The following is a 27,938-nucleotide window of genomic DNA, read 5'->3' as shown; positions in this document are numbered from 1 at the left end:
TGTTAGTAAAGCTGAAAACCAAACCTGAACCTTTGCTGATTATCTTGATAGTTCTAAAAAATGGGAAAAAATTAAAGGTATTCAATTTAAAGAATATGATGTCGTCTTCAGCAATGGATCAGTATACAAAGTACCTTTTTATACAACAATTACAATATACTTTATACAAAATTCACTTTTTATTTATAGATAGTTTAATTTTAGATTAAAATTTTAACATTACATCTTTTTTGTTTTGGTTTATCTTTTTATACACTTTGTACATTCTTTAAGATTTATTTACAATTGTTTTTTGTTTGTTTTGTACATAATCTAATTAATAAAATTTGTAAAAAAATGAAAAGGAAAAATTATTTTGTCCCATTCATGCTTATCCTTTTAAGCGGGTGCAGTCTTATGCTACTCGGCAGGCTGAACTCCCCTTTCGTCATGTTTTTGTCTATCGCCCTGACGGCGAAATAGTATTTAAAACCATCCTTGAACTTTAAAAAATTAAAATGTTAAAAACAATATTTAAAAGGTTTTTCATTATTATTAATATAATGGGTTTTATTTACTTGGGTAAGTGTGCATGCCATGGGAAGAGGAAGGGCGTCGACGTCGCCGACTTTTTTCCAATTATCTTTACTCCCGTCTTCACCGCCCTCCTGGTAAGCGTAGACCTGGTATTTGGATATTGGCGGTGATGGATGGTCGTCACTGCTGAAGTTCCACGACAGCATGATACCAGCTGGGGATTAATAAAAATAAATAAATAATAAAAGCGATCGGCTTAAAAAAATAAAATAAAAACGTACATTTCCCTGGGGGGTTTCCAGGTGTCTGACTTATCCTCAACAATGGCCTAGGCGGACGGGGAACGTTTTCAGAATAAAATGCCACTGGCAGTGCTGGATATGGCTTTAAGAAGAAAAAAAAAATGAAACTTTATATTTAATAAACTTAACTTTAGCTTATTAATAAAAATAAACATCTTACAGATGGTAAAGGTATGATGTCAGTGTCGGCGGCCGTTGAGATCTGTTTTATAAGATTGGTTGTTTTGATCATTACAGTGCCTGGAAAATTTGCAAACGTCAATAAAGCCAATTTATAAGAAGAAAAAAAGAGATATATATATATAAATAATAATAGTAAACTGACCATTATCTGCGTTATTTGTTTGCGAAGAATACTCCCCGTTTGAATTCATAATTTGTATCTAATGAAATAATACATTTATTTCATAAATCATTTTTTAACTTTTAATTAAAATTTAAATAAAATACCTGGCAGGAATTAACTTGAACTACATTTGTTCCAATCTGCTTCTTCTTGGCATCTAAAAACAAAAATATTCATCAATCTTGATAAAAAAATGTTTAATTTTAATTTATATGCAGTTTTTTTTATTGTAATTTATTTGTTTTTCAACGCCTAAGAAGCGAAATAAACCAGCGGTAACTTTAATTTTTATTACGTTTTATATTCTTCGTGTTGTACCTTCTTGGATATCATCTTTATCGGTGAGATCGATGACTTCATTCGATGGAGGTTTAACGGGTGAGACGATGGGCACCGTGTCATTTGCAACGGGCGGAGGCGCCATCTTCCTTTGTTCGCCCAGTCTCGGTATCCCTGTTGTCGTCTTCTTTGCGTTCTGCCTTATCGGTGGTTTCACCCCACTGGTAGACGGCGCTATGGTTTTGATACCGCTTGTCGATGGTACAGGCTCTGGGGGTGGTGGTGCTGGCATTGCAAACTGAACTGGCTGCATGCTGCTTGTCGAAGGAGGCGTCGAAGGCTTGGTTGGTTCTTCCTGTCGCCTTTCCGCCATAGTATTTATGTTCAAATTATGCACTGACCTCTAAATTAAAAACATAATGTACAGATAAAATAAAATAAATTCATAAAATGAAGAAACTCACCCTTCCAATTGTGCAGACTTGCAGGCCAACGGATCGTGTCACTTTTGCAGGAGCGACTGAGTTTGTATATTCTTTACAAGCTTTTTTATCGTCTACTAATTTCTTTATAACCCTCTTTGCATCTTCATACTAAAATTTTTCAACTGGTTAGAAGCGATTAGGCAATTTTTAATTTTCTTACCGATTATAAGCAAAATTACCTGTTTTCTGTACATCACGACTTGTTTTTTCAGCCTTTCCAGTTCATCTTCGATATGCTGTACGCTGACCCTCATTTGCCCTGTGGTTCCCGAATCAGCCAAATACTCTGTGACTTTGATCATAATAACTTCTTCCAAGAGCTGAAATTTTGAAATTTATTGTATTAAAATAATACAATATTATTTTTATATTTTTTCACTTCAAGCTCACTTCCTGATTTATAGTTATTTCTTCTCCTCTTTTGAGTTGTTCTTTTAAGTACAAAGCCTCTTCTCGTAGACTCTTCTTATTGTTTGGCGTGTCACCGTTGAGCAGCTTGTCTGTTTTGGGCCTGGCACTTTCGATTTCCTCTTTTGTCGCCGAACCGTTGCACGTTTGTTCAACGTAGCCGTTCGTGATGATCTCGTCTACGTCCATTTTCTCGACATCGCTTTCGCTCGCGGAAAACTTTAGTTTCTTAGATGTCCTTCCTATTTCCTCCATTTCGGATGTGTTCATGTCCCTTTTTAAAAAGTGTGTCTGCTCTGCAAACCAATTCGACAAGACTGTCAGAGATCATGACTGACTACAAAAATCATCCAGGCAAAAAATTCAACAATTAAACAAAACTGAATTCTTTTCAAAGATTTAATTCTATTTTTTCTATGAAATTCAATCAATCTCAAACAAAAACGCAGTTTAAGCAAAATAAATTTATATTTATTATTCACAATAGTGATCTGGTGATAATAATTGATGCAAATTTATAAAAAATAAAGCCACTTCCTTACAATTTCCATTGCAAAATTACCCATGGAAGCATTCTATTTGACCAGGGTATGGCGTTAAAAATCGTTATTTTAAATAAGCTTTAGAGGTTCACACTCTTCAACTTAATTAATTAAATTTGAAAAAAAGTGACGCACTTATCTTTTTAATCTATTTTAAGTTGTATATATGTACTTTTAATATAAGGTTCTTGGGTATTGTCTGATAATAATTATTAGACAATTATCAGCTGATTTTTTAAACCTGTGATCGTTTCTCAGGCTAATTTGGTCTGAGCCAAAGTACAACTCACAGATCTCGCGATTTCTTTTCTAGTGTTCGAAATTCAAAGTCAAAAGTATTTTAACGCCCGTAGTTCTATCTACGATCCGTAACATCTCGCTTTTGTTGAACAGATGGTAGAAATCGGCCATTTCCCGAAGAACCGCGGAGTCAATTTGCTGGCCGGCCAGCAAGAAATTGGAAAGAGATGGGAAGCGGTGAAAGGGATGGGGCTAGTTGAAAATAGAAACGGTACCACACAAATCATAAGAAGAATGAATACGAATGGTGGGAGAAGAGAGGAATACTTTGACGACAGTGGAGGGTAGAAGAGAAAACTAGAAAGACGAAGGGATGGAAGAGAGAGTAGAATATAAAAGAAGAGAATGAGAATTTTTGTTAAAAATTGTTCAGATACCAAGAACACCTCGTAACAAGCGAGTTGAGAGAGAAAACTAGAAGAATAAAGGGATGGAAGGACAAAGGAAGAGAATGGGAATTAAGGTTAAAAATTGTTCAAATACCGAGAACAACTTGTAAAAGGCGAGGTGAAAGAGAAAACTAGAAAAATAAAGGGATGGAAGGGAAAGAATAAAGGAAGAGAATGGAAATAAAGGTTAAAAATTGTTCAAATACCTAGAACGCCTCGTGACATGCGAGGTGAGAGAGAAAAGTAGAAAATGAAGGGACGGAAGGGAAAGTATAAAGGTAGAGAAACGGAATTAAGGTTAAAAATTGTTCCAATACCGAGAACAACTTGTAAAAGGCGAGGTGAGAGAGAAAACTAGAAAATGAAGGGACGGAAGGGAAAGTATAAAGGAGGAGAACGGGAATTAAGGTTAAAAATTGTTCAAATACCGTGAATACCTCGTAACAGGCGAGGGGAGAAACGATAGGAACAAAGGGATGGAATAGGGTGAAAAAAAGAAGGGATAGGGATAAGGTAAAAGGTAAAAAATAAAGGAAAGAGGGTAAGAGAACGGAATTAAACATAAGAAGGTTCAAGAGAATTGCCTGATACAGTGAATAGAGGGATGGAAGAGAGTGAGAGGAGGGCGGACTGTACAAACAAGATCAATAGCCAAATAATATTGTATTGGAGGCGTATGACTAGCCTTTAAAACTACTCTGAATGAAATTAAGACTAATTTACAAAATCCCGAACCATTTGTGATAAATATACCACCAGGCAGGGTGGGGACATTTAAGTAACTGTCGAGTGGAGTTGATCGTTAAACATAATTTAACGAATTGGAGACTATGAAAATTCCAGACGACTCTACGCCACTATTTACCATATTGGAGATACTATTGACGACAACCCTGATCTGGTAAGTTGCGGATATTCGGAGGTTGTGAAGTAAAGTAATTCCTGTTATATAGGATGGCTTGACACCATACGTTGGGTGTCGTGGGCGAGGGGACAAACCGTTTTACATTACTTCTTTCAAACTATTTTTAATTAAAAAGCCAAGGGCTAGGCGGGATTAGAAACCTAGGCCCGCTAATATGGCAAATAGGAGTCGGACGCCCTAACCACCCAACCACCATGGGCCTCGTGGGTGTCTCAGGTGTTGGTACTCTTAGAATCTGTGGGTCATTATGGGCTCCTGGACCTGAGAGACAAATTAGGTGTCTCACAAACATGAAAATAACCAGGAAACTCAGGTATCTGGGAATGATTTGACAAGTTGGTTCATTTTTAAATAAAGTACGTGATAAAGCTCATCAATTGACTAATATGCTAGCACAAACGGCAAAGGTTCACTGGGGAATAAGTGGTAATGCAGCGAAACTCAACTTTCACATCTTCACAAACGGCTGCATTATTGAAGAAGAGCTAAAATAATATTCAATAAGCAACAACAAAAAATAAAAGAAAATATTGCAATAAAGCTTGGCAGCTGGTGTGAGAACAATTAGGAGGAACTATTAGCAAATAATCAGGCGGAACTATTAGCTATCAGCAGCGCCGTTTCCTGGCGTTTAGAATAAACTCTGCGCCTTGAGGACCCATATTTGTTGAACTCTCTTGAGAAAATTCCCGCTGCGGATTTCCATGCTCACTGATATCAGAGAAAAGTTGTGCTCAGTTAAACGGAACTAAAAGAAAAATTAAAATTAGGAAAGTTAAAGCACACCCAGCGATTTGTAGACAGGAGAAAGCAGATTCGGCAGCAAAAACTACACCCATGGATAATACACTTCTAAGGTGGTTTTGTTGAATCTCCAAGAAGTTATGTACGCCATATAACAATCGAAAAACTTATGAAACAATGGGAAATGGGGAAGCAATCGATTAATGGATCCAGGGCTAGGATATGCTTTATTAATATATTAATTATATTAATCAGACATGTCAAGAATGAAGAATAAAATTCCAACTCTATAAGTTGTACAAGAAGCTAGGCGTTACATACACATCAAACGGGCTCTTTTGATGTATATAAGCTATGTGTAGCTCCGTTGGTTAAGTGGAGAGAAAGGAAGAGTAAAGGTTGACCAAGAGGCTACTCTTCAATCGACCTGGTGGGTCTCGCATGAGAAGACCACGCTTGCGCTAGTTTGATGACCTCTATGATGACTTCACCGAGCTGGGCGGGCGTCCGACGTTGGAAAGAAAATGTTCAAGATGAGAATGAATGGCAGAAACCTGCGCGCGAGGTCTGGGTCCGTTAGTAATATAGTAATAATAATAAAATAACCCAAGCATTAAGAGGAAGGATTGAAGAATACTTCGCCAGATTGTCAATAAAAGACGAATCGGAAACTTGCGAATGTAGCATGGATTATACTTCTTTTTTTTTTTTTTTTTTTTTTTTTTTTGACTGCCCGGTAACGCAAAATTTGGGCTTAGTTTATCGGGAACGTGGTGTACCAGGGGGATCCATTCAAAAGAACTTAGGTTAATCGACTTTGTAAAAAGCTTAAATTTTTGATAAATTGCCCATCCTTTTCCTGCCCGGGGTATGCGGTTTCCGCGCCGCTTGCTTTTCAACCCCTCAGTTTTTCTATTTTTTTAAGGCGTATGCTCACACCAAAATGGATTTACTTCATTACATAGCTCAATTAAGATCAAGCTAATTTTTCCAACAGACAGATGACTTTTGAGGTCTGCCGGGCAATGATGGATTGAGATTTACGTTTTTGCTTTCCCCATCATCAGTTGTGGGTTTTTGTTCAGTCAGGTCATCGGAGGTGAAATGAGTGTCGTATTTGTACTACAAGATGAAAGAAACGCATTTACAAGGCCCCCATATAGTCAAATACCTATTCTACAGTCAAAACTGGAATGAAATATAGTAACTTAAAACTTAGTTCTTTCAAAGAGGGCTTTTTCAGCGAAAAAACCCCGCTGATTATAACTACCTACTGGAACAGCCAGACAGTACTAAAAGCTACCTCTTAAGTCTAGAGCCTGGGATTATATCAAGGCCTTGTCACAAATTAGTACCATTGGCACTAGGGAATGAGGGGTAACGAGGAGACCAATTCACCAAGAATGTTCGATGAGGACACCTATAGGCTCCGAACTCTATTGTGGCATACCCAAATTGTCAAAAACGTAAATCCATGAGACAATCGAATAAGTCCTGAGTTCAGGACAGAGGACAGAGGCTTGCGACACCATGGTAGAAAGCGCATAACTACTAAACCTAGGACGTGTTAGGACTCGTACGCTTCAGATTCTTATAGTATAGACCAGGAATAAGAAAAAAAAGAGGAACTTGTCCTCACTGTACGAACGCTTATGCAGGCTGATTCCTGTATTGGGCAAGGAAAAGGCCAACAAAGCTTTGGGATGTGATAAAAAGGATTATACAGAGAGCTCTAGATAATGGAAATTGTACAATAGGGTTGACGGTGGGCATTGGTTGCGAATCGGTGTTCTTCTACTAAACCGGCATAGGGTCACTTTTGGGTCCGTCTTCACTCGCGAGTTTGTTCCAATTACTCAAATGCGTTTCGCATTGCGCCATATTCGGTGAGGAACTGTTTTTCAGTTCCTGCGTTACTAATTCAAAAAACTCGCCAGTGAAGACGATCTCAATATATGACCCTGGCTTTTCAGAGTGATTGTTCAATAGACCAATATTGGTCGGGGTATCGAAAAAAAGCCGGGACCTTTTAACCTTAACCGTGGGAATTATAACCAGTTGAAAACCTCCCTAAAATATAGAAATTAGGCATAGTTTGAATTTTTATGACAAAAAATTGTATATTCCTGACTTCCTACTTGGATTCGATAAGAAACAATTTAAAACTGTTGCCTTTCCAATGAGAATTCCGATATGGTACGTAAAATTTATTTTAAAAAAATTTAATCTTCTTTTCATGACGTTTCTTTTTTCCATCATGGACAAAGGTTGGGAGTATTTTTGTTGAAATGTCGGCCAGCACAATAAAACATTTACAAAATAAAAAATTAAAATACTATACAATCACTTTTATGCTGCAGAACCTGTTAAGTTAGGAACAGCTGGCACTTCCCAAGGGTTAGTCCTTTTCCCACATCCTCTTCAACCGTTTTGTTTAAACTGTATTCTTTTAAATTACAATGTTCGGATAGCGGTTTTTTTCTTGAGATGCTTTTCTATACTGAAAAAAACGTTCGAACATGTCTAAACTTAGTGCCAAACATGAGACCATGGAGCGAAGAGTAAGGGTTATGAAGAGAGGGAAATTGTACTACTTTGGAGCAAACAGATCGAACATTAACAGAATAAACCGCTGAAAGTGAAAGAGAAAAAGATCAAAGTGTATAAAACCAGATATAAAAACGTTTAAAGAAAAATTTACTTATTTAAAAACCACACGGGATAAGGTCTGAGAACTGATGGCGGAATAAACATGGAGCTGATGTAGTAATAAACCGAAAGATACGAGATATTAATAAAATACAAACACTTGAAAAAACCCAACGTCCTCGTCGTCATCAAGTTGATTAAACTAAAATGTTTAATCAAAATAAATAAAAAAAAGGAAGAAAAAATCGCATTGGCAGAACACGTAGGTAAACGGCGAATCTAAACGGTAAATATTAAAATTAAAACAAAACAAAACCTATAAATAACTGGATCAAAATTTGAAAACTAACCTGCAAAATAATACTGAAACTTGACTGTAGAAGAAACGGCTTATTTTCAATTATTTATATATATTGTTGTCCTTTTATTGTAAAATGAAATATTTATAATGAAAACGTGCCAACGGGGCTGAAAGGCGTTGAATAATAGTGTGGTATAAGTCGGAGAAACTGAAGGCAGTGCTTGAGCCAATGCCTTCTCAATAGGCAAGTTGTAATGTGGTCACTCATAAACATTTCAACTTTTACTACGGAGAAACATTCCAAATATTCGAAATGATGAACGTTTTAAATAAAAATCAAAAAGATTGAAGTACGATGTGACGATTGATCATCGCACAAGGGGTCCGTCTGCTCTCGCTGTTGATCAACCGCTTGAAATCCTATTTTTTAGTAATGTCATATCCGTTTTTTAGATACAGATGTAATATCTCTTACAAACCGATGTCCCAAAAAAATAAAATTAATTAAAATTAAATTAATAATATAAACTAAAATAGATAGATCAAAAAAATAATAATAAATTAATTAATAAGAATTTTAAAAGGTTGGTACCAATGTAAATAAAAGAAAGATAAACATAGAGGAGCTCGAGGGGACAGAGATCGGACACTCTCTCTCCTGAACCCGAGCAGGATCAACCTAATTAAAAACACAAGGTATTTAAGATTATTTCTTTTAATTCCGGATATCCTTTGAGTGATCGCCAGTTAAATTTATATGTTCATTTCAATTTATTTTATTTTACAAAAAAAGGTGTATTTTGTTTTGCGTTTATTAAAGAAGATAATAAAAATATAATTTATTGTATTTTACAAAAAGGTGTATTTTGTTTTGAGTTTGTTAAAAAAAATCAATAAAAATATTATTTTGTTTCTGGAAAGAATTTTATATTTTACATTTCCACGGAAAGGTGGAAGGATCATATTGGTCTGTCAGAGGCGTTTCGGGATTTGGCCATTTTCACCGCTGGATCTGGGTGATTTTCCATCACTGGAATACCTCAGGCCAAACCGACGAGGGCAGGCGGACCAACTGCACGTTCATCACTCCGCAGACCCCATTGAAGGATAATGATCTATGGCAGCTGATCACCTGATTGTATCCCTATCTTCAGTTTTACATATCAGTTTTTAGATATGGATGATCTATAGACAAGATCACTGATGATCACGTGTGTCGTTTCATATCATTTTTATCTGAGTATCCTATTTTTTGGTCTCTCAAAAAGCGTTTTTTGTTCCCTTCAGCATCGTGGAAGTCGTCTTGGTTATGGACTAGGTACACTACATATGTACCAAATTTCATGTTTCTACCTTTACAAGTGTATTATAATTTTAATGATGAGACTACTCCTACCCCCTAAAGCGGTACTGATTTTTAGAAAATTGCAATTTTTCTGCTTACCTTTACTAATAAGACCTACATTTGTACCAAATATCACATTTCTACTCATACGGGAAGTGCCTTATAATTTTGATGATGGGCCTACCCCTCCCTCCCCCCAAAAGAGACGTAAGTTTTTTTTTTAATTGCTATTTTCAGATTCTTACCTTTTCTACTATGTAAGACCTATCTTTGTACCAAATATCATGTTTCTATCTACATGGGAAGTGCCTTATAATTTTAATGGTGGGACTACAACCTCTCTGCTAAAGCGATACTAATTTTGAGAAAATTGCAGTTTTCAGAATTTTTCCTTTACTCGCTATATAAAACCTACATTTGTACCGAAATTCACGTTCTGGCTATTCGGGAAGTATCTTGTAATTTTGATGACCAGTGTTCAGACTAACAAAAATGCAAAATTAATATTCTCCCCTTTCGAAAAGGGTTAATATTAAGTGCTCAAATTTTTAGGGACATAAGCTTAATTTACGTTTCAAATGTCAAAAGCCCATACATTCATCTTAAGATGAAGCAAAGATATGAGGGTGAGAAAAACCGGTTTAATTTGAGTAAAGATACACATGGCAGTACTTGGCTAGCGCGCTTCAGAATTCATGCTTTATTATTATTATTTTTTTTAAAATAATTTAAAGGCTGAAACCTTATTGGTCATTAAGCCTTGAGTCTGTGCAAGTCAACGGCGCAGCCCGGCCCCCCAGAGCGAGGCCCCCGCAGACCCCGGCGCAGTGGCAGCCCCAGGCCTAGAAAGAATGGAACCCCACGGATCTCTCGCAACTGATGCTTTTAGTCTTAATATTGCGCGCAGGACTTTATCGAGGAGGGGGTCGGTGTCTAGTCACCATCGACACCTCCTCTAAGCTCGCTGGAGATTCCTTGACCTCAGAGTCCGGGGAGACACCCCTCAATCCAGCCCAAGATTATTATTGGTTAAAGTACTTTTTAATCAATTTTTAAACACATGATCAAGAGAAAACAAAATAAATGAATTATGTTTTAAAGAATGAGACGTCTGTTCAAGAAAAGGTAAATTGAGTCCTACCTTGAGGTGAGTGAAATTCAGTCGGATCGCTGATCCTTTCTTCTATGATGAGCTCTGTGTCGACCAATTCCATATTGGGTTTGTCTACTTCTGCAGGTTTCTCTGGAGAATCGACCTCGCATCTTTCGGTTTTCGCCTCGCCTTTGGGAAACTCAGCCGGCTCTTCCGCGATGGCGTTCTCCACTATTGCCCTCTTAATCGCATCAGGGTTGATTATCATTTCCAAGGCGGGGGATTCCTCCTTCTTGGGGCCGGCTTCGACACCAGAGTCGACGATGTCGATCAAACGGTCTAGGGCCGATTGGACGTCAGCGAGCCTCTCGTGATCATGCTTGTCCAAACCGGTCGAATCCCGTTCGGCATCACTCTCTGCCCCTTTATCCTTTAATCCGTTACAATCGTTTTCAGGTACTTTCTCGGTTTGGGAGTCGGCTGCTACCTCCGGTATGGCTTCATCAGGTCTTTCAACGAGTTTAGGGTTTAAATCAGACTGTACTCTCTCATCGTCTTCCTTAGGGTCGGATCGCGTATCCGCGGAGCCGGCGAACATCTCGCATTTTATGTGTTTGTCGAGCCTCTCGCATGCAATTTCACCGTTCAGGAGTGCCACTTCATCACCTATCGGCGTCTCGATCATCTCGCCTTTCAGCGTCTCGACTGCGTCTCTCTCCGGAACTTTGGCCGGCTTTCTTTCAACGGAACTCTCTGAAACACACCCCTTCTACATGTAAGATAAATCACAAACTTATATTTCTTTTGTACAAGCCGACACACAATGGTTAAAAAATCCGGAACCCACCTTTTTGAGAGGTTGACTCATTCAAGACCTCGGATTCGGTAATTTTCTGGCAGAATTCTTCGAAGTCGGCGAAAGGGTCTTCGCTATCCGACTGTACACTATCAGATGGCAGCAGAGCAGTCGCATCCATGGGTCGCGTCAGGCCCAAAGTCACCCTGGTCAAAAACAAAGAGGTTAATTTAAAATTATCCGACTAGAACATCAAACAATCTGAGCGATCAACAGCTGGGAGCCAAGCCGAATGCACATGGCACAACTCAAAAACCAAAATTATACACCATTAGCACACCAAAATTGAGAGAAAATGACTCATAAAATCCATCGAGAATGACCTACATGCAAGGATTACTACTGTCAGAATCGGTATCAATCCTCTGTACAAAGAGCATACTGATGATGCTTTCAATTATTTACAAGCCAGTGGCAGATACCATCAATTTATCTTTAAAACAAAATTTCAGTTTCAAACCCGAAAAACTAAGGCTTCAATTAGTGATCACGGCACTCGAGAAACTGTTTTTTCTATAAAAGCTATCCATAGCAGCAAAGCTAGTATACAAAGGAGGTAAAGGTAAAGAAGGTATAATAAATATAGCCATTATAGCGTTTTTCGTTGATATTGGCTGTTTTATAGGTTGGCTTCGTTGGGACGGTGGGACGCGCCTGGTGGAAATGGGCCAAGCCAAAAAATCCATATATCGAGGAATCCATGATTTGTCCTATTTGACGTAAAATACCACGCATATCGGACCCATTATGACAAAAACAAACAAAAATCAGTTAAAAACAAGTAAATGAAAAACAAAAACATAGCACGATAGGGTGAAATCCAATCCTCTACTGTTATCACCAGATCGGTTTTTATCAAGATCGGTGTTATGTTTGTGTGGAAAAGATGCGACTGCTTGTTGACATCTAACACCGACAAAAACAAATTTTCAAAAGTAAACAAAATGAACAGCTGTTCCTAGACAAAACACTTCTGGCAATTTTGTAAATCCTTGTACAAAAAAGAAGGCAGGCACATTAGATAAAAGATAAGTATTGAACAAAGTAGGCAAACTCTAGCACTGAATACAGGCACCATAACTATTAAACGATTCGGGTAAACATCAGAACCGAATATCACTTGGTGAACACTAGCACTGAATAAAACAGGAGCAACAAACGATTGAATGAACCGTTTGAACTTCAGCGCTGAATGTTGAACGAACTGGGCAGAATTCAACAATTAGCATTACAAGTACAATAAACTGCTGAACGAACCATGTAAACGATGTGAGTAGCAGTGAATATTACAAACACCATGTATTATTGAGCAATCGGGAAGACGACATCATTCAATATCACGACACCAAGAGATGAATATTGTCTGACAATTTTAAAAACCGCTGGTAAAACGAGATGTTACCACTAATCCACAAGTGGGCACAGGACCACTCATGCCATAGCCAGTATGACCAGTTAACAGATAACAATGATAAAAGAGAAAATTTTGTTTCTCCTCATGCTTTCCACTGTTTGATCAATGACCAATAACAAAAAGTCACACAAAGACAAAAATAACCACGGTTTCTGACTAAGGTTTCGGTAGGTCTCCTATTCACGTTACTGCCACAAGGCAAATTCAGTAAAATTATTCTAAAAATACTCTGTTAATAACGTCCGAGTAGGTAGTTTTAATAATTCGCTTTGACCGGAATAAATACATTTCACGGTATCGTTTGAGTTCGTAGGGCGAGTCAGGCTTTTGCCTCTCTCTGCTTATATCCTTGACATCCCGCCATAAGCCGCGGCACATAACTATATTAAACATTTAAAAAAAAAATAAGCGTATTGACATCTTTACAAACTATCTCGCTTTATCGCTTTAACGAATAAAATTCCGACGCCTTTGAGAATACAAAATATAAACTGCATACTTTCCCAGGGGATTTTTTTAAACTGTTAACTATGCAGAACGTATTGACTAAATAACCAGAAGTCAAATGAGCATTAGTTTAAATTATGTAAAACTTAGCAAAAGCAGGCCATAAAGAACTACTTAAAGTTTTATATTTATTTAACAAAAATTCAAGGTAAGCTCAAAAGTGATGTTTCATGATGAAGCTGCCTGGACGACTCGTGCCTATCGATTTTATAGTTGCACACTCCGCCATGGGAAGGTTGAGAACAAAGGTTCAAGGGATAAAGGACATGATTGCTTTTCACCTGACAATCTTCAGTTATGATTTTATCCCTGCTTCTACGCGTTTTAACTGAATGCCTGGTACCGACTGAACCGGACTGTACTATAGCGAAGGTCGCCATTCACCATACCGCTTTTGGATCCTGTTCCCGAGGCATATCTTTTAAACAAGGTCTGGACAACTAGGATAGTCAATGTTGATTTAAATCGTAAGGTTTGACTTTAGGTAGTCACATCTCGATTTCTTTTTAACCTTGCAGTGTTTTAATGAGCTGTGACTGTCCGTCAAAAACCTGTTTCATGGAAAGGTTTAATGCTCCGTTAATTTTCTCATAAATACATTAAAACCGTTGTAAGACAAACGTGGGTGACAGCAGTTTGATCGAACATAACCCGTCACGTATTGATCCGAGCAGTATCCTTGCACATTTATGCCCAGGTGCTCGAAGGGTTCAGCGAACAGTTGAAAGCCAAATCGAACAAGCAACATCGAAACTAGCAGGAGAATAAAATATTACAACACAGTAATCTACTTGTTAATCTGTGAAAGTTCGGAATCTCAATTCGTTGGGAAATCGTTTCCCTCACGGCTAGTCGAAAGATGGCAAGTTGCTTTGCCCTTCTATTAGGTTGAGTTAATTTGCTTAATTTTCTTCCATAAACCGTGCCATTGTGTCCCTTAACGGACATGTTCTTCCTGCGACAAAAGGTTTTCTTCTATAAGTATTAACGCAAGGCCGTATATTAAGCGTTCAGACTCGACCTCCTTACGATTTCAACTTTAACTTTTCAACTTGACTGTACAAGCTAGTCTTTTCTGTGCCAGGTAGGTCGTGCTAGTAGGTTCGTTCGAGTGTTCTAAATCGCTTCAGGTATAAACAGGTACTTGAAAGAAATACCTAGCAATAGCTATATCATAAATTGACATCAATGATAGATAGAACACTGAAAAAATGTACTTTAACGAAAAACAACAAACACATGATGAAATAAGAGCTACAGTAACATAATACTACAATAGCATAATTACGTTAATCATATGTGCAGAATTTTATTTCTTTATTTTTTATAATTTTTTTATTTGACCAACTTATCTGCTGATAACGTTCTGAACAGAGGGGTAAGACACACACACCCTTCCTTTCTTTTAAAAAAAATTACAGTCGATGAAAAAGACAAGGGAAAAATAAAAATAAACCCCTTGGATTTTATAATTTATTTCAGCACAATATTTCGGACACCATCGCAACCGGCTGAACCCTAACGCCGAATTTTAAATACACCATGAATTACAGTTAAAACCGAATATTACTGACCCCATGAATTATTGAACGAACCATGTGAACACTAGTACTAAAAAGTGGCGCAATGAACTATTGAACCAACTGGGAAAACTGTAGCACTGAATATTACAAGCACAATAAACTATTGAACAGACTATGTGAACTCCTAACACAATGAACTATTGAACGAACTGCGGCACTGAATATTACAAGCACAATAAACTATTGAACGAACTGGGTGAACTGCTAAATATTAGCACAATAAACTTACAAACGCGATAACGATACAAAACGAATAAATAGGGTTTTACATGACTATTCACGTGCTTAACTAGGCATTTTGTATCTTGCCGTGCCTATTTGGCAAAAGGGCGGTGTCCGTTCATAAATGATCCTGTAAAACCGTTGAATATGGTTTACATTTAATTGCTTATATCTGTCCTCATGGGGGAATGTTTTGTTTTGTAGATAAAATAGATATGACTGTGTGTTGACTGTGAAGAGGTGCTAACGTCAATTCGAATAAAAAACACAATATCGGCACTAATGATCTATAAAGATGAAAATCAATACCACATTGTCGAATGGGAAACAAAGCATTAAAACCGGGCACATGTGTTATTTAATAAAGTTGAAATCGAACATGGAAAGAGGCTTTTCGAAGGTCACCGGCCTACCATATCAAGAGACAAAACGAAAAACAAACAAGGTTACACATTTAAACCCAGTACCGCAAAGACGACAAAACAAACTTAAGTTTAAAATAAACTATGTGTAATAAAGAGAATAAAAATTGAGGTATGTACGGAATTATGGTTATGGACTACTTTCACCATTCACTTCCTTCTAATAATGGAAGTCTCTTATAACAGAGCTTATTGTTTAAAAGTTGGCTGAAACTCGGGATCACTTCTGATCTCACGAGTAATGCTGCCGTTGAGTTAGTTTTAGTAGTTCTGGTCCGGCTGTTCTTGCAGTGTTTAAAACTCGTAAACCCTCTAACCTTTCAGGCAAGGACATGCGCAGCAAGTGTCCAACGTTTCCCCAGGCCGTCGGAACAGCTTGGCAACACAGCACACGATGACTGTTGGACTCGAGAACACGATTCCATTGACCGTCCGGTTTAACCCATCCTCATTGATCGGAAAATTCCCAAAGCAAACCGTAAAGTCTGTAAATCCTTTGAGACAAATTAATGGTGAAAAGAGAACGTAGATTCGAAGTGGGGGAAGATGGAGTAGGACGGTCCTGGGACCGTTTAAAAATAACACAGTTATAGGGCTCGAACACGGCGAGAACGGGCGGACCGGATATCGGCTATCAATCCAGGCACGCACGTGGAGAAGAAAAACTGTCGCTTATAAGCTAATATATCATATCAAAACACAGTTACCAAATAAAACATATATTATTAAATTATTCATAAGAAAAACCCTACAGAATGCCACATTAGTTGTGAATTCGTTAATACGCAAATTGAAGAGGTTGGATATGAGTGGGGAAACAAAAATGGAGTAAAACAAATGTTACTAATAACGCTTGGAAAAATGTCAATAATTAAATAAATAGGGAGAGAACACATCGTATTTAATTAATTTCTTAATGAGAAAGGAATAATGAATAGACCTGTAAGAGGAGATTAGGTGTACAAAGATTTGAAGGTGAAAGGCTTGTGTAAGTTCTATAAATAATTTTAAAAAATACCAACAGAGTTAATTAAAATTAGCTAACTCGCAAGTTATTACCTTGAAGGTACCTGCTTAGGTCAGTAATTCGTTAGTATTAAAATAATGAAGGATAATACATCGGTAGGATGGAACCAAGATGGAAGAGTCGAAATATGGGTGATGTACAACTATTAATCAATGTATAGAGATTGCAAGGAAAAGTTATTCATAAGACTTACCATATAGAATACCATTTTAGTTAATCCGTTATAACTGGGTATAAAGGTGGAATAAAACAATTGTAACTAATAACGCTTGGAAGGAAAATGTCAATAATTAAATAAACAAGTAGAAAACATGGCATATTTAAAAAAAAAAATATAATAATAGACTAGTTAGATTAGATTTAGTGATCAGCATGTGAAAAGCTTGTATATGTTCTGTATAAGTAAACTAAAATAATACCAACAAAATTAATTAAAATTAGTTATAAAAAACCTTGAAAAATACCCGCTTAGGTAATCAGTATGAAAATAGTGGAGAAAATCCATTGGTAGGTTAGAAGTGGTGGTGGGGTAGATGGAATAAAACAAATCTAATCAAGATGGCGGAGTCAAATTATGGATGATAAATATCAAAGGTCAACTGGCCAATAAATCCTAGAGTGTGAGAAACGTGGTGAATGTTTAAACAGAGTAAGAAATTATGGAAAATTAATGAGATGATATGAGGTACACGTTTGGCGATGGTTTCGAACATGATATGGCATTTTTGCGCAGGATACAGATCAAATCGGGTAAGGATTTTTTTTATGGTCATATGCCGAGGTATTGAATTCTGGAAGGTCGAAAAAACCGAAGAAATCGAATCGAGCAGCTAGCCAGAAAGGTGTAAAAACTTTATCGGCCACGTGGTAGTAGTGGAAGAGGAAGTGGCCAAGATGGCCGCCCGTAACGACGAAAGCACCGTTGGAGGTCGTCTTCGAAATGTATACCTCGAAGTGAAAACGTTTCTAGGAAAGCTGCAAGGGGTCACCCTCACCTCGCAGGGCTTTGCAGAAGGGTGCAACTCGCCGTTGTAAGACGTGCAGAATCATGCGTCAGAGTGGGTCCAGTATGGCATCGCGTCGCAACGAGTAGAGCACTGACGCGACGGACCCCTCGCCCTACTTGCCCACTCTTGCCAACCGAACTGGCTTTCCCCGGCGAGAGCCGTCCGACCACGGATCCATTTCGGACCATTTTCTTTGGATGGGACGGAATCCAACGGAATGTGGTGAAAAAGTAGAATACCCTACGGACGCGGTTCGCATCCGGTTTACGAGGAGTCGGCCGTTATCGTGTTTTTCTCCGGTCGCGTCAATACCACCCGGCAGAGTGGTGGGGGTGGGCATAGTCCTCCTTTTTATCCCTATATTCCATCGGCATATAACATTTTATCCACTATATGAGGTGGAAGATAACCAGTATCGATCCGACGATCGTCGTTAGACGTCATATTTCGATAATGACCTCATGGGTCAGTATGCAGGCCTAAACACGACAGGTGGTGGGGTAAAACAATTCACCCAACACAACATTTATAATTAATCAACCAAAACATCATATATGTTCAAACAAAACATAACAAGGACATTAAAAAAGAAAACATTCATAAAACAATCAACATAGCAATGTCATACGTAGTTTAATTCACAAAACACTTGGTTAGATTATATAGATTATTTGTCTAACCCCACTTTGGTGGAGGACAAAAAAAAAAGAAGATACCATTCAAGGACGTTTTATGGATCAACTGCCAATAATAAACATACGTACAAGCTAAAATTAAAATATAAACCCATTGGATACAGTTTACACAGTCCATTGTGTTTTCCGGTCATTCATCACATCATCTCTCTACGGGGAAAGAAAACCCTGCCTTGTATAAAATTGTCAAAGCTTACAGTAAAATTAACAATGTGAAAATATTACATACTGACGATTAATTACAAATTGAATAAATTAAAAAAAAGTCAAACGTACCCGAATCGAAACAGCAACATAAGAAAGTGAAACGGCTAAAAGAGGAAAAACGGGTTTTTTTGAAAGGAAAATACAATTGGACTTACCGCTGCGTGGGAAAAACCGGGATTGTTAAAAAATAGCTTATGCTATCGGTTTTATTTTCTCTATTATGCCTTAGGCCTGTTAAAGTATGTGGCACGTGGTTCAAGGACGGCCTGCAATGACGCCATGTTCCTCAAACCTCGGCAGATAGTATGCCAGCAATGCCCTTTTGGTAATGGCAATCGAAATTTATCAAAGAGAGAAAGAGAAAGAAAGAAAGAAAGAAATAAAGAAAGAAAGAAAGAGAGAGAGAGAGAGAGAGAGAGAGAGAGAGAGAGNAGATAGAGAGAAACTAATGTGGTATGGTAGAGAATGAGAAAGAAAAAAATATTATGACAGAAAGAGAGTGAGAAAGAAAAAGAAAAAGTAATTAAGAGAGAGAGAGAGAGAGAGAGAGAGAGAGAGAGAGAGAGAAAGAGAGAGAGAAAGAGAAAGAGAGAGAGAGAGAGAGAGAGAGAGAGACATCTTTAAAAAAAAAAAAAAAAAAAAACAGATGAACAACAGAAAGAAATTTTACAATTCAAATTAAGTGCGATACCCCTTTCCTAAAAATCGTCAGATTAGTAATAATTAATTAATAGGAACTAAAAAGCTAAATAAATGTTAGCAATTTATTGCCCAAAATACACCACATTTGGGATAATTAACGAATGAAAATAAATACATCGCCGCGTTTAGTATTAATTAATCAAAATCTCAAAGCAATAGCAAAAAAATTGTTCGTAATTTATTGCTTGAATATAAGAATAAAATAAATAAGTGCAAAGCCACACAAATCGGTGAATTTCGAAAGGATTGTGTCAGAAATAAAATATGCCGCCGAATTAGCAATGATTGATGAAAAATATATAGCAAAAAATAGCGAACTAACCTATAAGAATTTTGTTGAATAATAATTAATTTAAATTTAAAATGTTACTGGTATCTGATCAAAAATAACAAAGAACCAATACATAATCATGATGGATTTGTATTACAATATTGCCGGCGTTATTTTATACAAATTTTCTTGTGCATTGTTGACGAGTTGCAATATGGGAAAAACTTACATTTAGTTTCAAAGATTCATTGTCACTTTGAAGACGCGGCTTGGCATCTGAAATGAAAAGGTAGAAATTTGAAACTTTAAAAAAAACTGAGTTCATCTCGTAAACTTTTACCCGAACTAATCAACAAAATGATAGTTGTCAATCGTATTGATATCTAAGATCTTCAGTGATGAGTTTCCAGTCCTGGCCATCTCTAGGAGTACCAGACCATGTCTAAACGTCTATGACCTTGAGAAACCGATTCTCTAACCATATCTGCCCATCACTAGTGTACCAAACCATCTTGAACAATTACAGATCATCTCTAGCAGTACCAAACCAATTCAAACAATCCCAGATCATCTCTAGCAGTACCAAACCATCTTAAACAATTCCAGATCATCTCTAGCAGTACCAAACCAACTCAAACAATCCCAGATCATCTCTAGTAGTACCCAACCATCTCAAACAATTCCAGATTATCTCTAGCAGTACCAAACCAACTCAAACAATTCCAGATTATCTCTAGCAGTACCAAACCAACTCAAACAATTCCAGATCATCTCTAGCAGTACCAAACCAACTCAAACAATTCCAGATCATCTCTAGCAGTACCAAACCAACTCAAACAATTCCAGATCATCTCTAGCAGTACCAAACCAACTCAAACAATTCCAGATCATCTCTAGCAGTACCAAACCAACTCAAACAATTCCAGATTATCTCTAGCAGTACCAAACCAACTCAAACAATTCCAGATCATCTCTAGCAGTACCAAACCAACTCAAACAATTCCAGATCATCTCTAGCAGTACCAAACCAACTCAAACAATCCCAGATCATCCCTAGCAGTACCAAACCAACTCAAACAATTTCAGATCATCTCTAGCAGTACCAAACTAACTCAAACAATTCCAGATCATCCCTAGCAGTACCAAACCAACTCAAACAATCCCAGATCATCTCTAGCAGTACCAGACCATCTCTGACAACTGTGAACTATTTCCGGCCCATCTCTGAAAGTACCAAACTAATTAACAATTACTAATCCTCTAGGCACACGGAAAAATCCACTCTTCGCATCTCATTTAGAATAGACATATTTACAAAACCGAAAAGGAAGTGCTCAAATTACATCACCGAATGGATGGTCCACTTTCATCTTAGACATAAGGTCATTCCAACTGCCCCAAATGCAAAAAAATTACAATATGAAACACCACTGTCAGGCACAACAGATCTTCAACCACTACCACCTTTTGTATCGCCCTTAACCTCAATTTCACATGATTCGGTATTGTATGTTGAATAAGCACATAAAACTGATAATGAGACATTCTAAAGTATTTATAAAAGCATATATCATGATCCTTTAATTCTTTAAATAGGGTGTGGTATTCGTCTTCCTGATTTTGTGTTGTAAATACTTTGCGTATCCATTTTCTTTTTTTAGCCGCATTTCTTCCTCATCCAAAATTAATGCTCAATTTCTTCTATTTAATTTAATAATAGAAAGTATGGTACAGAACGAAAAAAAATTGACGATAATAGTTTAACGTTAAGTGTGAATCGCCGGCAAGATTTCGCTAGGTTGCCGGTTGCTGACTGCGTTGACATTCCCCCTACCCTGGGCCTAAGATGCCATGGTACCATGCCAAAGACCGACGACGTTCCCATTGTTCGGAAAAGGTCAAATTTCCCAGAACAGCCCAGTGGGACTGTCAGACCGTCTAAAACGTTTTCTTAAATTGATAATTCCGTGGGTATTGTATGCCAAGTGGTCGGTCTTAAGGCAGAAATAGATCTTATACAACCATTGGATACATCTGAAAATCAGGTCCGCCTACTTGCTTGCGCTAATAGCCGACACCCTGGCCACAAATGTCCAAGTTGAGAGGACGTTTGATTGAGAACAAGTTCTCTTTTAAGCATTTATATGAAAAGAATAAGCATGAAAGAGTAACATGTTTATCCGATATATTGTTTTATGTATAAGCCTTTCTACAACTATCACGTTGTGAATAAATAAAGCCATCGCCTAAAACCTGTTGAAAATTGGATTGTTGAGAAACATCAGCACAAATGCTTTGGACAAATTGGCATTTGTCGTACTACTTCTCAAGTTCGCTTTCGAACTCAGACAGTACAAAATCAAATTTCTGTGTACAACCGTAAAGCCTTGAATAATTTGGACCTTTTCCAGTTGAATCTATGAATAAAGTTGGGTCTCAAGAGAGGGGATGTGGGCTGGATTGAGCCGTTAAGGGTATAGGTCATACCAGTGTTACATGTTTAAATACACGCATTGAAATCAACCTAGATGAAACGTAGTATAAAAACTGTTAAACCTAATTTTGCAGTTTGGAAGGTTAGCCTATCCCTAGTCTGTCCGGTGCATTCCGGCTACTGGGTGTTGATGTTCACAGGCCAAAACGGCGATGGTATGCAACAAAATGGTCACGGCCAAACCAGATTCACCATGTTTAGACCCAAAGAGAAAATCTCACAACCGAACGTCCGATCAAGACAGAACAAACGAAAATCAATCGAATTGGTAATATTTTGTCTGAGGACTTTCTGGACATGGCCTTTTGAGTATTGCAGTCCTCTAGATCGGTTGAAAATGTAAACTTTGGATTGACGGAGGCGCAGGAGCAACGCGAATCGATTGCCTTTCGACCGCAGACCTTGAAACTAGCTTCAACACCCAACATTTCACTATTGACTCTGTGCAATAGTTGAGACGGGTTTTTCAACCGAGACGGCAGGGAGCAGAACTAAGAATACTTTAACTAAACAAAAAAAGGAGAAAGGATTTCGACCGCGTTGTCAATAATGTCCGGATTTATTTAAATATTTGTTGCAAAATCAATGGATAACTCATACATGTCCATATCCAAACCTGTATAGCTGATGATTTTAGACGTCAACAGTCAGGGACTTTCCAGACTTAAATCCATCCATGTATGTTTAAGAGATTTCGCTAATAGCATTTTCACATTGAAAGTGTAGGAGTTGGAGGGGGAGATATCGGGGATAGAGGACATCGCCCTCGCCATGCCCCCACGTGCAGTCGGCATTTGTTCAAGTGTAAGGGGAGTAAGAGCAATGCTGAATAAGAGTCTGGAGTGCAGTAAGGTTCTCACAACGAAAAGCCCGAGAAAGAAGAGATCACTCTTATGTCATTCATGACATAACTCCATTGTTATAAAACCAAGCACTATGATCAACCAAGATGGCGCAGAATTCATGATTATGACACTGGCGGTTTAAAAAGCATACAACCAAAATTGACAGTTGAACATCGACAGATCAGGTGGATCAGAAAAGTTTCCAAAAAGCCCTAAGACATTACCTTAACCCTAAGACAGTACAAGAATTTTTTTTAAAGAAACGGTTGGATTATTGTTGCTAGTGTAAAAACTATAGAAGCCTGTGTTTACTTAAAAAAGAAGACAAATTTATATGTACTTTTTGTGAAGGGTTCTTGTTAGTACAATTGATAATATTTTTCAAAAAGATATTGCATGTAAAGTCCTCATTAAACCAGAAAAAAATCAGGTGTACAAACATCAGATTGTACTGAAAAACGAATGTTACAAGTGACCACATCACGACCTCTGTTACTGTGGAGTTGAGCCCCAAACCTTTAACCACCTGATCTACCAGGCAAAACTCAAGAAGGCAAAGAATATAATGAAGTACATTATTTGTCAAAAACAAAGATACAAGACATTTGATGTAGGTTCAAGATCATTCCGAGGGGAGGAAATGGCCTAGGAAAAGGAAAGCTTATACTGGCCTGTTACCATACTTTACCTTAATTTAAAAAATTATTATGAAAACTTAAAATTCTCGGCCTTCAGAACCAGATAGCAGTAAGGAAAAAATTGCCTAATCCCATTGCATTTGTGATGCTCAATACTTTTTAAAAATCAATAAGAGATGGTCAGAAAAGAAAAAATAAACCAGTAAAGGTCTGTTGTATTGCCTTGATATACCGTAACTATATGACTTTTTTTTAAAAATAAAATTAATGATCCTTCTGAACACGAGATGTCCACATAGGTAAATGCTGTACTCAGGGTATTCTGAGATTAGAAAATGAGCTAACAAAAGGATTTTTAATCAATGGGGAAAACGGTTTGATTTGGATTGTTGATTTGAAACAACTGCCCACCAAAAGATGGCCACAAAGGAACCAAGAAGCCATGAAAACAAAACTTGCCAGCTTTCGAAACATGATAGTATTAAGGAAAAACTGTTTATGCCTTCAGATTTATGATGCACATTCTTTTTTTAAGATGATGTGTCAGAAGCTGTATGTACAAGGAACAGGCCTGTAACAGTACCTTTTTTTATTTTATTTTTATTTTAAAGGTAGCAACCACAATCAGGGTTATATTTGCCTTGAATCTGTCCTGAGTGCGACCTGCGGGAGAAGCAGACGCCCGACCGAGGAGCCAGGCAGCACGGGGAGACACAGGGGGCATATGGGAAGCATTCTCGTACCTTTTACTTTCAGTTTATAAAATTCTTCTCCTTCACATGAGGACATAAAAAGTAAAAAATATTTTAATCCATTAGATTTATAATACATACTTTTTTTAAAGATATATCAGAAGATGGATGGTTAAAAAAAAATCTGCTTGTAATAAATGTATGCTTATATGTATCATGCTTGTAATAAAGAAGCAATGTATTAACATTGCTACTTTAACTACATAACATTTGTAATTTTTATGTGTAAAATTCTTGATCGTTCCGATCACAAATTCACATAGGTAAATGCGAAACAACTCTGAAACTCAAGGCTATTCCGAGAGAAGGAAATGGATTTTTAATCAATGGTGGAAAACAGTTTGTTACCACCAAATGATGGATGGCCACAAAAACGTAGAGTTTGAAGAAGTAAAAATCAATATGAAAACTTTTTCCTTTGAATAGTAGCAAAAAAAAGTTTTTGAGAGCATTTAATCTATGTTGCACATTACTTTTTTAACATCCATAAGAATATGGATGTCGCAAAAGAAAAATAATGCAGTAAAGGTCAGTTTTATTACTTTGATACCGTAACTGTATAATATTTGCAAGTTTAGTATGTAAAATTCTTGATCATTCTGATCATATATCTACATAGGTAAATGTGAAACAACTCCATAACTCAAAACTAATCCGAGAGGAGGAAACGGTTTATTAATCAATGGTGGAAAATGGTTTGTTACCGCCAAATGATGGATAGCCACAATGGAACCAAGAGACTGAAGAAGTAAAAATCGATATGAAAACTTTTTTCTTTGGATAGCACCAAAGAAAAAAATGATTTTGGGCCCATTTAATTTAAGTTGCACATTACTTTTTTTAAAACATCCGTAAGAATATGGATGTCACAAAAGAAAAATAATGCAGTAACGGTCGGTTTTATTATTTTGATACCTTAACTATATAACAATTGTAATTTTTATGTAAAATTCTTGGCTCTTCCGATCACAAGTCTACAATATTGTACCCAAGACTATTCTGAGAATAGGAAAAATCAAAAATATTACTTTTAATTAATGGAGGAAAACTGCTTGTTTTGGATTGTTGATTTGTTATGTTATTATTAATATACATTTTCTATATTCAAATTATGATTGGTGATATGGTGGTGGGTGAAAATTGAAACAAAACAAAAAGGCTTCAACTTTTGTTTATAACCGTTACACATATTCATGTTTATAACGGATATTTCGAATCTCCCGCTAAAAATCTCGAGTCATTACCGACAGAATTATAGTCGACATTCAAGTCATTCCTGATATCACGGCGTGTGACCAATTGTACAATTTTCCATCCAAAAGTCCACCACCATGGTCGTTGTCGGTTTGAGGCAACAGTGTACATCACTACATAACAGGGGCCCGTCGAGGGTGTAAAAGGTAATGTAAAACTCTCTGTCCGATAATTCAATACTGTTAATAACTCATTAGATGATAATAACTCACCTTAACTTCTTCCCGTGACATTAAGTTTGATGTTTTTTTCTACACCAGGTTCCAAACGAACGGTGGTATTTTTGGCCCGACCGCCCGAACTAACCCAACAGACGAGGTTGAGCAACCTTCTGCCCCGAGAGACCATCGGTATGATGAGGGCGATGTGGACCCGGCTGCCATCTGTGGGTGGCCGACATAACCGGCAAGTCGATAGGTGGCCCTGCATCAGGGGGATGGGCCGTTGGGAAGGATCCTACACCAAAGAGGAACAGCAACTCATATTGGACAAGCTGAACCGATTGACAGACGAGACTAGGTCGGTGTTATGCCGTTTAAATCGTATTATCGATTTAAAAAAAAGGCACAATTAAAAAAACGCATTTTTTGTTCTTTAAATGTACAATAAACAAAACATTCACTATCTGCAACGTTTTGTTTTTCAATCATGTTTTTTCGATTTAACAAGGTTTACCAACAGCTCCCATATACAGTAATATGAAGATCAATAATTACTTATACATATAAAGCAATACCTTTACCTCTATCTCACCAAGTCTTATACCAAACTTCAGCTATTTTTGATCATTAATTGAACAGGGTTGGACTGAGCTGATCCACGTCAATGTTGTCACCTCACAGTATAAATAACTAACTTTGAAGTAATTCCAGCTTAAACAGTTTAATTATTAGCAAATGTCTAACAATTGAGTTCAGCACATAACTTCCCTCTAGCATTGCAATTTTTAGTGTTTTCATGGTTATAAGAGTAAGTATGGCCTCCATTATGGAGTTCAACCTTATAAAACTATTAAATTCACTAATTTCGTGGTCCGATAGACCAATTAATATATTACAATTAATTAAGGTTTTTAGTTGAGATAAAAAAGTCAATGGCACGAGCGGGATTAGGGAGATATCGTGACCTCACGATAGCTCAAGTGGAAGAGCAGCGGCGTATCTAGCCGAAGATCGTGGGTTCGAATCCCGCTCGTGCCATTGACTTTTTTATCTCAATTAAAAACCTTAATTAATTGTCTTATAAACTATTCTGAACCTCGAATCTTTCTTACATAAAGAGTTAATATCCAATCATAGTAAACCTACAACCGTTCCATAGAAAGTCTTTAAGACATTTATGATTTTAAAAACATTTTATAGAGCACTTATCAGGGGGAAACAAGCCGATATGCTAAGCCTCTATTTGAAGGAAAAGGGGCCGTTTAACAACTTAGAGGAGCTGCTCAATGTGCCAGGCATCGGGCCGAAAATGCTGCGCAGCCTCTGTTCTAGAATGTTGGAAACGGACAAGCCTGTTAAGAAGAAAACGACCAAGAACAAAGCCAACATAATATCACCACAGATTTCATCCGTGAGTGTTTGTATTTCCAATTTTTTTTCTAGGTTGATTGAATTTGATTTGTTCTAGAAAATCAACACTTTTGTGTCAATCAACATTAGCAGGAACGCGATGAGCTGGTCGAATATAGACAGCAATAAAAAATACCTTTTAGGCTGGAAACTGCATGAAATTTTATTCAACGAGATATCCACCAACAGTATTTATCCTGCATTCACCATGGTACATCACACAATACTCGTTATTTGTTTTATTTATTTATTTTTTATTACAACAAAAAGGCAAAAACATGTGAAAAGGAAATACCACCAGCAGACCTGTACTTATTTGAAGACCCAGGGATGTACTCGACCATGTACTCGAAAGAACTCAACTTCCACCACTTCGCATGCATACTTGCCACCCTGCTTTGTGCAAGACGTAAATCCAAAACTTTACATTACAATTTATGTTTATAATATTTTTTTTTTCCAACTTCAGAGGTGGAATCAACCAGGCAGATCAATTTGGTATTTATAAAACCAAGAATCGTCGAACGGCAATTCAACACTTTAGTGGGATCGGAGAAGGTCTCCCTGTACAACATAGTCGACGACATGGCCTCTCAGAAGGTCAGCAACAATTACAGCTTGATTTACATAGACAGCAACCTCTATTCCTACTTCAAAACGATCAATTTGTATCATAAAGAACACCTTTCAAAATCGCTACTCCAAGGTATAACCTTCATAGACAAAGTCATCAAAGTGCCAGACATTGTGGAAAACTAAAAATATTACATAGTTTTTATGTCTAGTTTATCTTTGTACTGAACATTTGTCTGTGTTAACTTATAACTTTATAAAGGGATTATTTATA

The 27,938-nt window shown here is 37.2% G+C and overlaps 2 protein-coding genes across 7 annotated transcripts; one reads left to right on the top strand and one right to left on the bottom strand.

Moving 5' to 3' along the window:
* Position 1: 1 nt before the first annotated feature.
* Positions 2-25,838, bottom strand: LOC106662955 (activating transcription factor 7-interacting protein 2-like). Of its 5 annotated transcripts, XM_024227324.1 has the most exons (14): positions 25,733-25,822; positions 19,767-19,813; positions 11,472-11,626; positions 10,673-11,377; positions 2,319-2,632; positions 2,108-2,248; positions 1,908-2,036; positions 1,483-1,846; positions 1,269-1,321; positions 1,144-1,201; positions 979-1,058; positions 798-900; positions 558-730; positions 2-482 (listed from the first exon to the last, which is right to left on the bottom strand). In XM_024227324.1, coding segments are annotated over exons 2-14 (2,409 nt in total). In that variant the 5' UTR covers positions 19,769-19,813; positions 25,733-25,822; the 3' UTR covers positions 2-350. The 5 variants fall into 5 exon arrangements, with proteins under 5 accessions (XP_024083092.1, XP_024083093.1, XP_014242898.1 ...); XM_024227325.1 differs by lacking the exon at positions 19,767-19,813 and having other exon boundaries at positions 25,733-25,838; XM_014387412.2 differs by lacking the exons at positions 19,767-19,813; positions 25,733-25,822 and adding an exon at positions 17,651-17,865.
* On the top strand, positions 8,813-27,938 carry LOC106663011 (transcription elongation factor, mitochondrial-like). Of its 2 annotated transcripts, XM_014387490.2 has the most exons (6): positions 8,813-8,882; positions 25,781-26,039; positions 26,882-27,092; positions 27,150-27,302; positions 27,362-27,500; positions 27,561-27,938. In XM_014387490.2, the coding sequence occupies exons 2-6, from the start codon at positions 25,873-25,875 to the stop codon at positions 27,848-27,850; spliced, it is 960 nt and encodes a 319-aa protein (XP_014242976.1). In that variant the 5' UTR covers positions 8,813-8,882; positions 25,781-25,872; the 3' UTR covers positions 27,851-27,938. The 2 variants fall into 2 exon arrangements, with proteins under 2 accessions (XP_014242976.1, XP_014242974.1); XM_014387488.2 differs by lacking the exon at positions 8,813-8,882 and having other exon boundaries at positions 25,739-26,039.

This window comes from Cimex lectularius, unplaced genomic scaffold (genome assembly GCF_000648675.2).
Source record: "Cimex lectularius strain Harlan isolate CLEC.00 unplaced genomic scaffold, Clec_2.1 scaffold185, whole genome shotgun sequence".
Classification (NCBI taxonomy): domain Eukaryota; kingdom Metazoa; phylum Arthropoda; class Insecta; order Hemiptera; family Cimicidae; genus Cimex; species Cimex lectularius.
Note: the sequence above shows the minus strand (reverse complement) of the source record. Positions and strands in the feature narration are given on the sequence as shown.